Raw genomic sequence first — 14,737 nt, 5'->3', positions numbered from 1 at the left:
CCCCCCCCCCCCCCCAAGGAGTATTAACTTATTTTCAATGCAACTTTGCATGGTTGTACGAATGTATCACTCTACACACTACAGTTTTCATTCACTCTGGTCTATTGTGGTGGCCATAGAGCTGTGCTGTATGCAGGTTATTATTATTATTATTTTGATTTTGATTTTCTTCTTCCTCCTTTAACTTTAATTATTGGGAGGTACATTGTATAAGAGGGTGGGTACTCACTGGGAATTCTTTGAATTCCATCAATTATACATGAATTATTGGCTCCAGGATTTATGCAAATTTTCTCTGTAGATGTGAAAAATTTCAACTTTTATTAAAACAAATCCCATAGAATTTATATATTTTTATAAATGCCCTGAAGAACGTTTTTCACAGTTTAGCAATTTGGAAGGAAAAGAGCTGCGTGGGAAACAAAACAGAATTCTCTCAGTTAATGTACTTTGTTAGCATCCTTTGCAGAACAATCTATCTGACATGAAAAATTATTGCAATAAGATATCTTGGTTGATAGGTAAATTTGAGTTTGAGATTCTTATACAATTAACAGTTTTTTGTAGATTTGTACATCCCATAACACGTCTGCAGATGTATTTTGAGTGTGAGTATGTGAAATGGCAAATGTAAGCTCTGCACCTTATATATATATAAAGTTTAATTTAATTGAATTAGAATTTTTGGATATATTGGAATCACAAAGACCCTTTATATTGTTAATATCAGTGGTCGGAAGTAGCGCACTACTTGTAGCGTCGCTACTGTAGCTAGCTACAAAATTTGTAGCTGTAGCGGCACTACATTTTGAAAATTGTAGCTGTAGCGAAGCTACGTTTCTTCTGAGCATTTTGAGGTAAATTTTGAATGTGGAAACAGTGTAAAAAAAAATCTAAAATAACACACACACTTTTGCAGGAGGTTCAGAGAGACAAAGTCTACATATTTCATGGAAATACGGATAATCTAGATTATAAATATCTTGATATCGCAGATTATAGATTTCTGCATAATTTATTTCATTAGTAACTGAATAATACTAATATCCAGATAACTGACATATAATAATATATTCCAGCTAACATCTACGTGTTTTTGAGCTACATCGCTGTTTTGGGGGAGAAACATGCCTCGTTTGTGGCACTTCTAAAAAAAAAAAAAAAAAAAAAAAAAAAAAAGGAATTAATACTTATGTCCTAGAGACTGTTGTTTTGTCAGCTGGTGGAGTGAATGGCAGGGAGGGAGGGGAAGTATTGTACGTTCTCTGTTGGCTTGCTTACTACAAACAAAAAAGAAACAGATATGATTGCAGTTTTTATCTCTCCCTGCCAGTCATTCTAGCTCATGAAACAGTGTCTCAAGGACAAGCTGATGTGTTCACTGACAAAAAAAAAATCAAGATTTGAAATTTGGTTCTTCAGTTACTGTACAGTAGGAACACTGAGAACATGCACATGTATGAGGGGATGAAAACATTCCAATGGCAGGGAAAGAGTTATGCTAAACTGTATGTGGTGTCCTACTGTGCATAACATAAATGCTATCAGTGGAGGAATTTAATGTTCATACCATGCTATACCTATTAAACTAAAGTTGGTAAGTTAATTTTAAAAAGTTCACATTGTGCACCGTGGGACTTAGCATGCATCTCTGTTTAACTTCAGAGTTTCATTGATGTCAGTTGAGATCCCAAGTTGTTCCATCCATTTAAGTTTGGAATAATGGCCAGATTAAGGGGATAGTTCTAGGGCTGAGCTTATAACACTTTGAACCGATACAGACTTTCACCAATTCCCACCGATAATGATACTCGTACAATTCCAGTTAAAAAAAAATAGTCTAGTTGCCGAGTCATACTAATGACATTAAATAGCTCCCAAGTTACTCTCATGTAGCATTATAACACTTTGAAATTGCCATGTGACATTTGGTATTTTTTTTTAATGTGAACTTCTCTTTAGACCCAGAGGATGCAAAGAAAGAAGCTTTTGAAATGTTGCCAGATTTTTTAAAGTGATGTAGTTACACCTAAAAATCGGTGGATTGTGTATCTTCTTCCATTTCATGTAAACACTATTCATTCTTGTCATTTGGGTTGATAGGAGAGGGAGAAAAGTGACAATTATTACAATAACTCTCATGTGGCCGGCTCTCTTTATGCCATGCTGTCCCTTATTCTCTGTCATTTGCAATAAAAACAAGTCAATGCAGTATCGACCGATACCATCACATGAAAGTCTTACACAGAAGGGAAAGAAATTGTACCCATAACTCTCCCTCCCCAGTTGAATGTAGATAAAACAAAATGAATTCCACATTCACAACCTTGATCCGTCTAAAGAACTACCATCATCTGGCCAGGAAACAGCTCAGCTTGATAGCAATGCTGGTTTTAAAAACATCCACCTTTCTTACCCCACGAGTGTGCTAGTAAATGACTCTTCCCCTCGATGTCTAAAATTAGTCTATCAACCGTAAAGCTACTTCTTAAACTCATAGACCATCATGTAATTTAGCTAGCAACAGTTAAATCATCCATGCTGAGAAGCAAGTTAAGTGGTTGACTTTCGATCTTACCACCAAAGTCCCCTGGCTTGAGTCCAGGTATTCTTCATTTTTTGTCCAGTTTGAAACATTATGAAACCATTCTTTTGAATACTGTATTTCATGTATTTTTATTTCAAGTATTTCAAGGATTTTCTTTGTTTATTTTCCAGGCTGGCATTATAGAGGAAATGATGGATGAGACATTCGAGTCGATGGAGGACCAAGATGAATTGGAGGAGGAAGCACAGGAAGAGGTTGATAAGGTATTGACAGTCTTCCCTATTTTTTTCTGTTAATATAAAACTGTATTTATTACACTTGACAAATTTTGTTGCTGGCTAATACATGGACACCTGCAGGAAATTTTCTACGTGGGGAGGGCATACATTCTGAAGTGAGATACAGTGGAACCCTGACTTTATGTTCCTGGATTATACATTCAATTTTGATGGTCACGACATAGCAAAATGTTCTAAAATTTTCCTCAATTTTGCATTTTCCTGCATTTTATGTTTTTTTTAGTTTGGTCCCTTGAAATATGTAAAATCAAGGCTCCACTGTATACACTGTATATGATTCTTTTTTTAGTTCGATGATAGATCTTTTAATATTGTAATACCATATTTACGCATGTATAATGTTCACCCTGGTATTTGATGGGGAAAAGCAACAACCAATTATATATATATATATATATATATATATATATATATCATATATAATGCACAGTACAATTCAGGTTCAAGAAATGGCTTTCTTAGTTGTAGACTGCAAAACTGTTGCTATATGGACCAAGAAAAGAATATCGTATTGTTTATAAAGTGAGTCACCCCCCCCCCCCCTGCACTGTGTTTAGCATTCCAAAGATTTCACTTCTGTAGCCACTTTGTTTATTCTGTAGTAGAAGAAAGCAAGATCAAAATTGTTATTGATTTGCAGCACTCGGAAAGTTATTTTCCATTATTTCTCACCCGACAAATACTGCTGATTCACATCCTGCGTGACAGGAGCTGTATGCTAGAATTCTGCCAGAATTGTGTCTCAAAACATTCAGACACAAAGTGAAATATGGAAATGGTCACTTTAATAGTGTTGTTATAAAAATTATTATTACTAAAGAAATCCAACCTGGTAATTTGTATTTACGCCTGTTGATATACTATATGTGTTATATGCAGTGACTAGTGAAAATATGCATGATTTTATTTCCGTGCATAGTATGCACCAGTTTTTGGAGGTAAAAATTTTGGAAAAAAGTGCACATCATACATTAGTAAATACTGTAGTTGTTTATATATGTCAAATTTTGGTAGATTGGTATGACAAAGTTGCAACATAATGTTTAAAACTGCCAGAAATTTTAATCTGAAATGTCTAGTGTCATGATTGAATTAAATTTTAGTGAACTCCGAAACCAGAGAAATATGTGACAAGAAAAAATGCGAGAGATAATCGGTGTTAGACAACAACAGTGCAGAAGTCGTGTTGGTTGTGCATCTGTGGATCACTCGCCAAAGGTTGTGGTTTGGAGTCCTGGCATGTTGATGTTAGAGTCCATCTTACATATAGTCATCATTGTTGCGATTAGTCTAAATACGCAGATAAGTGATGCAAAATGGGAAAATTGGGGGAATATTTCAGGAGGGAAGTATGCATGTTTATAATTTTGAGAAGTAAGTGAACATTGAAATGCATACATATTACTAATTACAAACCAGACAACCTTTTGAAGATTCAATTTCTAATCATGTGACACCGTCAAAATATTTTTTACATTCTCCATATTTACTAGTTTTCCTTGGTGGTGCCCTTTCCCCACAGCCATTAATTTGGCAAGGATGCATTTACAGCCCAATAAATATAGCAACTTTTATTTTATAATTAATCTGGCATTCAATTACATCCATAAAAGCATTTCATCATGGTGTGTTGTTTTTTGTGCTTCTCTCATTTAGTTGATAATTTCCGATTTTACAAACTGTTCTGGCTTGTATTGCAGGTCCTCTGGGAACTGACGGCAGGACAGCTTGGCAAAGCTCCGGAGGCCGTTACGGAGTCCTTGCCTGCAGAACCGGAAGGTGCCACTGCTCTCCCTACAAACGAAGACACAGAGCTGGAGGAAATGCAGTCGCGATTGCAGGCGCTCAGGAATTAACATAGGCACGAAGGTGCTTTTTGACCGCAGTTTTGTGTGCCTTTATCACAAAGTCAAGACTTTTTTAGAATTGAATAAGTATTTGTATGGCTCTACGGTAAGTCTGTACAATTTTTACTTGCCATATATTATTTTTTTTGGAGTGAATCACTTCTAAACCTGCAACATCCAAAGATGTACAACATGGATAATGAGGCAAGTAAGAGATTGAAATGGAAATCATTGTCCTTTTAACTATTCCATAACATTTTCCTGAATGCTTATTGTAATCGACAGAAATGGAGAAGAAAATATAGATATATATGCTGTTTATTTCAGTCCTTATTAATTTATTTGATCTCTTGGTTATCTATGATGCAGATGTATAAAAATATATATAGAAGTCCTCAGTCATGTACATAAAAGTATTGTGTTTTTAAATTACTGAGGTACAAAATAAATGTAAAAAGTATTTATTTTGCTATATGTAGCTGTGTAGAAATTGAAATATATGATTATAAATCTGGGTTTATATTCTGAATGCACAAATTGTCTTTAGAATTATGAATACTGTTTATTTTTTTATTGTGCTGCTGAGTTCAATATAAGATTATTGAAAATGATGGATATAATATATTTGCTGGTGTACACATGCTTCAAAATTCTAAAGGGATTTGTAATGATTATACAGAGCATTCCCTGACATCCGCTACGAGACACTGCGGCAAGTGGCCTGGCGTCAGCACTTGTCCTTCCCGGTGAACAGGGTCCGCGACAGTCGCTACAGTAGGCTATTAAAATTACAGTTTTCATATTGTGTACTAACCTTGACTACAGAAGGTGTTGAAAATGATGTCCCTCTGCTGCAACACATTCCTGACATATCCGAAGGAAATTGGCATTTACACGTGCAAGTTCGTCTACTGTAGTTCTCCCGATTTCTCGTACAATACTCTCTTTTAACTCCGTGATGGTGTGCGGATTGTCTTTGTAAACTTTATTTTTTAGATTTCCCCATAAATAAAAATCGCAGGCTGACAAATCGGGTAACCTAGCAGGTTTTTGAAACACCAGTTTCTTGTGAGAGGCGGCGGATAGATTTCTGAGGAGATTGTTCTAACCTTTGTCCTATCTCGTCGAGTTTTTCCTCAGTAAGTACACGTGGGTTTTTCTTTCCACTTTTGTTGAGAGCTGACCCTGTTGTTCTAAACCTTTTTACGAGGTTTAATATAGTGGTCCTATGTGGAATGGGAACACCAGGAAATTTCGTTGCAAAACGTCGTCACACTTCTCCACAATTTCTCTTTCCGAAGTAACACTCAACAAGATAAATCCTTTGTTGTAATATAAACTTTTGTGGTGCCATATTAAGCCACAATCTTCAACACACAGACACAACACAACTTCCAAGGGAGGATTATAGTGGCGTCAGTCTGCAACGTCAACAGAAAGGGAAAGAGAGCGAAGGCAGGGAGAGCGAGAAAAACAGACCGTAGCATGCGACTGTTGTGGACCCCGTTCACCGGGAAAGACAATTTCTGACACCGGGCTGCTTGCCGCTGAGTCTCGTAGTGAATGTCAGGGAATGCTCTGTATATCTTTGAAGAAATATAATTCGTCTCATATCAGTAGGGTACTTAATTTTTTTTCTCCTGCTATAAAAACATTTCACAATACTGGATCGAACAATCCTTTTTTTTACTGATGAAGGCAATCTTGTCAGCTGGGATGGAAATACAAAATAATGGTATTAAATTTGTTATTTGTAATCTTCGTTGCTTTCTAACGGGAATTACGATTGGCTTAAGAAAGGTTTTTCATATTAAGAATCACTCTAGTCTGCTATTGATAGAACTTCAAGTCATGACATGTATATGTATGACTAGTTTGTTAAGTCGAAATTCCTCTCTGTGTTTTTGGATGTCGGTGATCAGATAAGCAAAACCAGGCATTATGCATCAAGATCTCAGGTTCTGCGATGGGATGACTAACAAGACAAGCCAGTATATTGAAAATGCACTGCATATTTTATATTTCACTGGTATTGCATGTGAACTTAACTTACACTGCTTAGGAGAACATATATGAAACCCGAGAAAGAAAAAAAATTGTGAATTTTGATTTTGTCGATAATATATCTGTCAGTTGTTCCCTTGTTAAGTTTAACATTTTCACAGAACCTATGCGCTATTGCTAATGTGAATAATTTTGCCATTGTTGTATGTTAACATTGCAGTTTTATGTGACTAGTATTAATTCTTTTTTCAATTTAGTATTTTTTTTGTAAAGAGCAAACAAAGACCAGTGAGATTAGGATTAAGATAAAAGTGCTGATGGTGATGTTAAGTTCGTGGGTGAAGCACAGTGTTTGTTAATAGCTCCTCCAATTCACATCATCACCATTTTAGTGGTTGTAACATACTGTTCATTAAATAAAACCTTTTTCTTTAATCTAAGGTTTTTACTTCAGGTAACACTGACATATCTAAGACGTTTGTGTGATTTCAGTTGCAGATATATTTTGTAAAGACACTACTGTTTATTGGGAAATTCATGCTGTGGGATATGGATGTAGCAGGATGAAGAGAACAAAGAGGTAGGAAGGTTAGTATTAGTTGCAGAAACAGCAGAACTCAAATCATAAAGGTAGCCAGTACTCGAAATTTAACATTCCACCAGTTTAGTAGTGATTTTTTATTCAGTTAAATAACTTTTAGTACAATAATATGGTGCATGTTTAAAATTCCGTTTCACTATGTAATGAGTTTTATAATATACTGTTGTTTTAAATGTTTAGCTAGGGTAAAGGATATGCATATCATTGCATTTGTATCTCAACAAAAGACTTGATGGTTCTATAGTGTTCGTATTCAGAAGTCTCGCAACAATTAATTTTTCTCCTCCCCCCCCCCCCCCGATTTTTTTCAGCTTACCTCAATTATAATGATAGATCACTTCTCACAAATTAATTGAGCAGCTTGGTAGTAAATTTTGATAACCCTCACTCCATGCAAATTTGAGATAACATTGAGTTCAGTTACTGCACAGTCTCCTGTTGCTCACACATTAATGAACAAAGTCCATTCAGTAGTTGTTAATTGGCAAGAACAGACAGGAAGATCTAGGTTATACATAAGCCACAATGTAATGGACAAACTTTTAACTTGCATTCTTCCCAGTTCCATGCTTTTGTGGGTTATCAAGTTTTACTCCCGAACTGCCCAATTCAAAGTTTCACCTTTTTCATTGAAGAATTTCAAAGCCCTTCTTGCAGTTTAATCAGGCGTGGACTGGTTTGATGCAGGTTGGTTAGTTAATGTTCTTCTTGAAGGTTCGCATAACCACTTTTTGTGCATGCAAAATAATCTAAAACAGTTATTTTTAGTGGTTTTTATTGATTTCCAGTCATTGCGAGTGATGGACTATTCTGGTGCAATTAGGTCACCATTGGCAGGTCCTGTTTTGGTGCACTCAGATTCTGTGTTGCCTTGTGATTTAGCTTGAGTGAGCTCCCACTTATCCATATGGTTAACTTTCTCAGCTTCAGTGCGAAAGGTCCCAGATTCAACCCTCGTGTGACAGCCCCAAACCTTTGGTTCTACCCAGCATTGTGGTGGTAGTTGGGAAAATATTTGAAAAAGTAGTAGCAAGTGAAGTAACTAAAACTGAACTCTGTGCACTGCTGCTTAGTAGGCTTAGGTGTGGTGTTGTAGCCAAAGACTTTTGGTCAGCTATATTGGGGTTTCCTCATTACCAAATGGTTCTCACCAGGTCCTGGATATTGTCCTAAATACCTATTTTATTCCCATGATGAGATTCGTATTCTTCCAGTCCAGAAGTAGGTTTCGAGGTAATGCAATCATTATATGTTTATTCTATAGTTCCTATTCTATAGTTCCTATTGTGGGGAACCCTAGCTAAAATGTTTCATATAAATAAAATAACTGGTGGCTCGACAGCCCTTGAAGTGTCTAGGCAGATCTCCCGACTGCCAGCCTCCCTCCCACAATCCTACCTAGAGGTGTGGAGTTATTCAACCGGTAATGGGGTGACATGGGGTCAGCACGTTGATCCCCCAGCCCTTATGGTAGATTTCCAAGACCGGGTTACACTACTCACTCGTAGCTCCCCATTTTCCTCACAATCGTGGGTTGCCACCGGTCCTATACACAGGCCGAAAACCCAGACAGACTCGAACCCATGCCGTCCCACAGTCGGAGTCCAAAGCACAGTGCCTTAGACCGCACGGCCACGGAGGAGGACTAAAATGTTTGTTTCAACTGCGAAAAACATGCTTAGGTTTCTTTTCCCACAGCCTATTCAGGGAGCACAGGAAGATGCTTCTCCCCAGTTTGAGGACCAGCACTTAAACAATATTCAATGAACGCGAGAACAAAGAGCAATCACACCTTTGGCGTCATCATCAATGTGTATGATATGTGGAAACTAGAAAAAAGTCCATTCTCTCAGGCTTCGAGAGGAAGCCTGTCCATCATTGCTCCTTTGACCGAGCACATTGAACGGTGAATGCAGAGCAATTGTTGAACAACACTATAAAACTTTTCTATTGTATGATGATAGGTGAGAGAATTTTAAATGAAGGAATGAACTATTTTATACAGCTTTTCCATTAAACCAAAAATTATACAATCTTCTATATGCATTATGAAATTACAGCAATAAGTATCCCGCACCATTTTGGTGCAGTCTAAGGCATCAGGCTTGGGCTACAGGACGTGTGCAGATTTGCCTCTTTTGGGGTGGGGAGTATAACAACTTTTGTCCTGAGATTTCAGCCCACCACCGTGAGGTAATTGTGGAGCTACGAATGAGGTCACTAACCTGGTCATTAAAGCCTACAACAACTGTTTTTTTTGTTGTGTTGTGTTGACCACACGTCACCCTGCTGAGGCATGTGGAAATGAGGCTGGCAGTTGGTAGGTAGGCCTTGGCCCTCAAGGGCTGTTGTGCCACAGCTTATTATTATTATGTAATGTTTGTTACAGAAGTATTAAATTTTGGATTTGAGCCTTTGCCAATTCTGCGTCTGCACTATGATAAACCTTATCTACGAAGGTAAAGTAAACTCTCCTTGAACCCCCAGTTTTGGAACCCAATTGCCACCACTGCCTTTCAGTATTCGCAGTACTGAAAGTGAATGCTATTGTTTGCCATTTTTACTTTTAGTGCCTATTATTTCCTTTTTTGCACATTTTAATGCCTAGAAAGCCACAGGCTGTAGTTGCCTTCGTTGACTGGTCCTGGATTCAATCCTTAGTGCTGGCTCCAAAATTTTGGTATTGACCAAACATCATAGAAATAATTGACAAACTAGTTGAAAGCAACAGTAGCCAACTGCAGTGTTAAAAATGGTGGTGCAGTCAGTCATCATAGGATTCTAGAGGTAGGCAATTATGTCGGACATATACACTGGTGTGCTATGATTTGTAAACTTCATGGTGGCCAGGGGCCCCTTTGTCTACAGCCAAAGGGTGGTTGTGAGACACTTATGTCCTCATGATGCCCCCCCCCCCCCTCTCCAATGAAAAGTCACTTGGCACTCTGAGAGCTATTTCATATCATTTAGCTAGTTTTTTTATAGTAAAGTTGCCTGTTCCAAATTTTACTTACTTTCTTGATATTATGGTGTTATCTTGGAAGGTCAATCCACTTTCCTTTCCCCCCTCTCAGACGTCTTCAAAAGAAGTCTGTGCCTTTTAGCTTGTACAGTGGGACACACAAGTATTGATCTGCAAATTGTCAATTACTATTTTCATTATTTTTTCTCTTACATCCTCTAATTTTAAGCAATGGATTTTTATGTATGCTGGTGCGGAACTTGTTAGCAGTTTTGTTTCAATTCTTGAAGCGGTCATTGTGTAAACCAAAGAGAATAAACATTGTGATGGGCAGTGTACTTGGTAATACTTATGCATCCCACTGTACTTATCTGTTTTTCAAATTTCCATATCTTGCTTATCTTTGTTGTCAGTGATGGCATGTCCAATTGTATTGAAAGTCCCCTACAGTGAGATCTGAAATAGTATCCACAGTCCACGTTCATTCGTGGCAGGATGTCCATAATATATTTGACTAAAACTAGGGGATACGCCATTTGTCTACTGTACCCTTTTCGAGTCGTGTTCTTGAGACTTGGTTAGTTCATTGGTGGACAGGCTTTTTTTTTTTCGTCTCATTGGTGTGATGTTTGTGGATATTTCCTTCATAGGGTGGGTTGATGCAGTGTGCGTGCCTTAAAGGATAAATTGGGTTGTTTTTATAAAAAATAAGCAGGTGTTCAGAAGGTAGCAGAGGAAGTGACCATGTGTTCGATTTTCATAAGAATAAAGTCCTCTCTTGCATATTTTCAATCTAAAAACTTCTGGTAGATATGTAAACATTTTGCGTAACCTGGTGGTGTATATACACATGTGAACAGCATATACACTCTTCTAACCATGCCAGAGGTCCAAGGTTCGAATCCCAATCTGGGCATGGGTGTTTGCAAGTGTCTATTCATCACTCATCGCCATCTTTGTGATTAGCCAAAGGTGGTAGAAAAGTGAAGTAAAATAAACTAAATCAATCAACCACTCTGACATCTGTGGTGGATTGATTAGCATAGCATGATATGATGCTAGAGCAGGGGTTCCCAAACTTTTTCGTTTCGTGTAGGCCTATGTAACACTTGCAACATTCAGTTAGTGTGGTTAGGTTGCTTGCCTTAAGTTAGAAAAAATTAACACATATTTCTGAATTTTAAATATGTAAAAAGTACTAAATAAGCACATATTTCGAAAAACCATATCATTGGTTGAATTTGCCACGTGTAGACTAACAAGTGTCATTTCAGTGAAAATATTGTAACATTTCACGGTGCCCCTGTAAGCCAGCCACAGCACCCCAGGGTGCCACAGCGTACACTTCGGAAACCACTGTGCTAGAGGTCCTGGCCAGAGGTAAAATAACCAAAAGCAACTAGCAGCACCAAGCAGATGGTTTCAGCACATCTGTTGGGAAGCTGTGACGCATGTTGTACTTTTTTTTTTCCTCTTTCTTTCCTGACCACCTTGTAAACAAGGTGTCCTGGGTTGGATCTGTGTTCCAGTGAACGCATATTGCCTAGTGGCAGATCCCACAAACTAGATCCAGTCCCGATCAGCCTGTCCAAATAAAAATGAGTATGCATCTTGAAAGTGCCAACCAATGGTTTCATTTTGCATTCACCTTGCATCTATAAGAATCTTATCGTACAGGGTGGTAGTGGCGACACACTGTCCCTACAGAAAGTACTTCAGTAAGGTGGTAGGGGAGAGAAAGGCATTTCATTTTTGTGCCATAGATTCGCTGAAACAGTTTGATGCTCTGTATTCCCATCTGGGTAGCAGCAGAGATTTCTTTGTTTACATCTTCTTTGCATTGGTAGGAGAAAGATAGTATGAAAATTACCTCCATGGTAGGCATCCTGAAAATTTCTCAAAGAGCACATTCCTAGTTTCAATAGAATTGAAATAAAAAAAGGATAGGCTAGTTTTTGTGTGAACACCATTGGGTCTGACGATACAAGAAATGTTACCTGTTGTAATAATAAAGAATGTGCTATTCTATTTATAATATTAAATAGTGAACAAAATTTGTTTTGTTAGCTGGGAATGGTGTTAAGGGAATTGATTGGCTAAGCTTTGTTTGGCAGTACAATTTGAGACATTTTTCTAAGATATTGAAAATATTGATTACTAATGGTTGAATCAAGTAGAGTTGCGAAGGAATTCCATGTTTGTGAACTTAAGAATGACAAAGGTTTTTTTTTCCCCCTCTTCCAGTACTTTGTCCACACTCCAGAATCGTTTGGGAGGTTTGAATTTCCAGCTGAACATATTTCAAATGGTTTTAGACTCAACTCTTGTGTCAGGTTACATACCAAAAAGGGTATTAATTTTATTCAAATTTGGCAGTATTTACAATTCGGAATGCCAGTAAAAGAGCCTCTTCATGTATATTTAATCTAATTTGTTTCCAAAACACTTCAGGGCTTTCGAAAAGTCTGATTTTTAAAAGTGAAAAGGGAGTACAGTATAACCCTGTTCATGTTTTACATAGATAGACTGCCTGCTTAGGCATTAGGCATAATTTGTAAATCCCATGTTGTAAAGGAATTGTGAAAAATGTCCAAAATTTTCTGTTTGCCCCATGTAGGTGAATCATGCAACACAAAATCCAAAAGTTGCTCGACAAACCTTGGCCCCAAAGAGTTTAGTTTTTCAAATATCCTTCATTACACTAATTGTCCCAGCCATTTTTCCTAGTTCAAGATAAAGCTAAGCAAAAGGAAGTTGTAACTAAGCATGTTGTGCATCCACCTACCTCTAACATGAACATGGTATTAAACCTTTTTTGCCTTGCAATAATTTTCACAAAAATATTTGGAAGTTTAGAGAACTACCTGGAAGTAGGGAAAACAGTTCCACTCCAATAAACAAACATCTGAATAGAAAAAAAATATGGGGAAAAGAACTGAAAACTTATTTCAGAGTTCTCATTTGAATGTAAGAACCTTGTAGAACCATCAAGTCTTTGGTGGAGTGTTACCGAAAAGGTGGCGATTTTAACATGCATGTTATACACTCGAAAAGAGCTAATGTATCCATGTATCTAAGAAAGAGGTATGCGGATATGTTAGCACTTTTCGTGTGCATGTTAATAGCTTATACTACATCTAAAAATCCCATAACATGAATTAATATGCAAGAGTAATGAAAATAGTGTAGGATGCAGACTTTAAATATGAAATGAAAGGCATTAAAGTTTCTAATCCGATGAGAGGACTTACTTTAGTTGATGCAGCACATCAAAGAAGTACTGGGAATTCAGCATAGTGCAGAAATCATACAAAAAGCTCTGTACCCATGTTGCATAGGTTAATCATATTTGGGAAATAAGAGACGCGGTAGTAAATAAACTAGAACTAACTTTTTCCGTGAAATTGTTTTATTTATAGTTCTATTAATTTCAGTGCCCACTGCCACCACGTGCGTTGTTGTCCAACTGTCGGTGTGTGTCCCTGTCGTCTGCTATTGCCTGGCATCGAACTTGAGCTGATGCGAGAAGTGTATGATGGCGTGCATTTCCTTGATTTTGATGTCTAAGACTGTGTGATGTGCTTAGCAAGACCAGTGGTGGGTTGGGCTTTTCTTTTTGCATCACTTGGGTGTTCTTTCATTGTTAGATCTAACGGACCTGCTGATGTAGTGTGTCTTGCACTCTCACTCCATGTCATATACACCTGGGCTATCAAGGAGGGAGAGGAAGTACCGTTTCTGTTTGTTCAGTTTGTTAGCTATTTTGGCATTGGGTTTTGCACTACTTTGATGTAGGGGAAAAGGGTTTTGGTTTTGGAAATACAGGCCAGGCACCCTACCCAGCAACAACCAATCAATCAATCAACTTCCAAGGGCAAGTATAAGTGGTTTTCCTCCCCCTACCATCCCACCACATATCCAAAACCCTTCTCCCCTACATCAAAGTAGTGCAAAACCCAATGCCAAAATAGCTAACAAACTGAACAAACAGAAACGGTACTTCCTCTCCCTCCTTGATAGCCCAGGTGTATATGACATGGAGTGAGAGTGCAAGACACACTACATCAGCAGGTCCGTTAGATCTAACAATGAAAGAACACCCAAGTGATGCAAAAAGAAAAGCCCAACCCACCACTGGTCTTGCTAAGCACATCACACAGTCTTAGACACCAAAATCAAGGAAGCACATGCCATCATGCACTTTCCGCATCATCGATAACAGACAAGCACATCACACTTGGATTCACCTATTACAACAGCTAATGCCAGGCAATACCAAACGACAGGGATGCAGACCGGCAATTGACAGCAGCCAGAGATCTAAAAACAATAGAAGCACATCAAGCAACTGTACAACAATTTCCCAAGAGGATAGTGGCAGTGGCCACTAATAGTAATAGAACTACAAAAAACAGTTTCTAACGGAAAAAGTGATTTCTAGTTTCTCTGTAATTATTGCAGAGGTTAATTAAATTG

The 14,737-nt window shown here is 37.7% G+C and overlaps 1 protein-coding gene across 2 annotated transcripts in view; it reads left to right on the top strand.

Moving 5' to 3' along the window:
• Vps24 (vacuolar protein sorting 24) overlaps window positions 1-7,133 on the top strand; it is a 28,057-nt gene extending 20,924 nt beyond the window's left edge. For both annotated transcript variants that reach the window (XM_083126822.1, XM_083126823.1), the window contains exons 5-6: window positions 2,719-2,811; window positions 4,548-7,133. In XM_083126822.1, coding sequence (XP_082982948.1) covers window positions 2,719-2,811; window positions 4,548-4,703 — 249 coding nt within the window. In that variant the 3' untranslated portion in view covers window positions 4,704-7,133. The remainder of the gene's footprint in view (window positions 1-2,718; window positions 2,812-4,547) is intronic.
• The last annotated feature ends 7,604 nt before the right edge of the window (window positions 7,134-14,737 follow it).

Source organism: Lepisma saccharinum, chromosome 8, assembly GCF_977018435.1.
Source record: "Lepisma saccharinum chromosome 8, izLepSacc3.1, whole genome shotgun sequence".
NCBI lineage: Eukaryota > Metazoa > Arthropoda > Insecta > Zygentoma > Lepismatidae > Lepisma > Lepisma saccharinum.
This window is presented reverse-complemented; position numbering and strand designations above follow the sequence as displayed.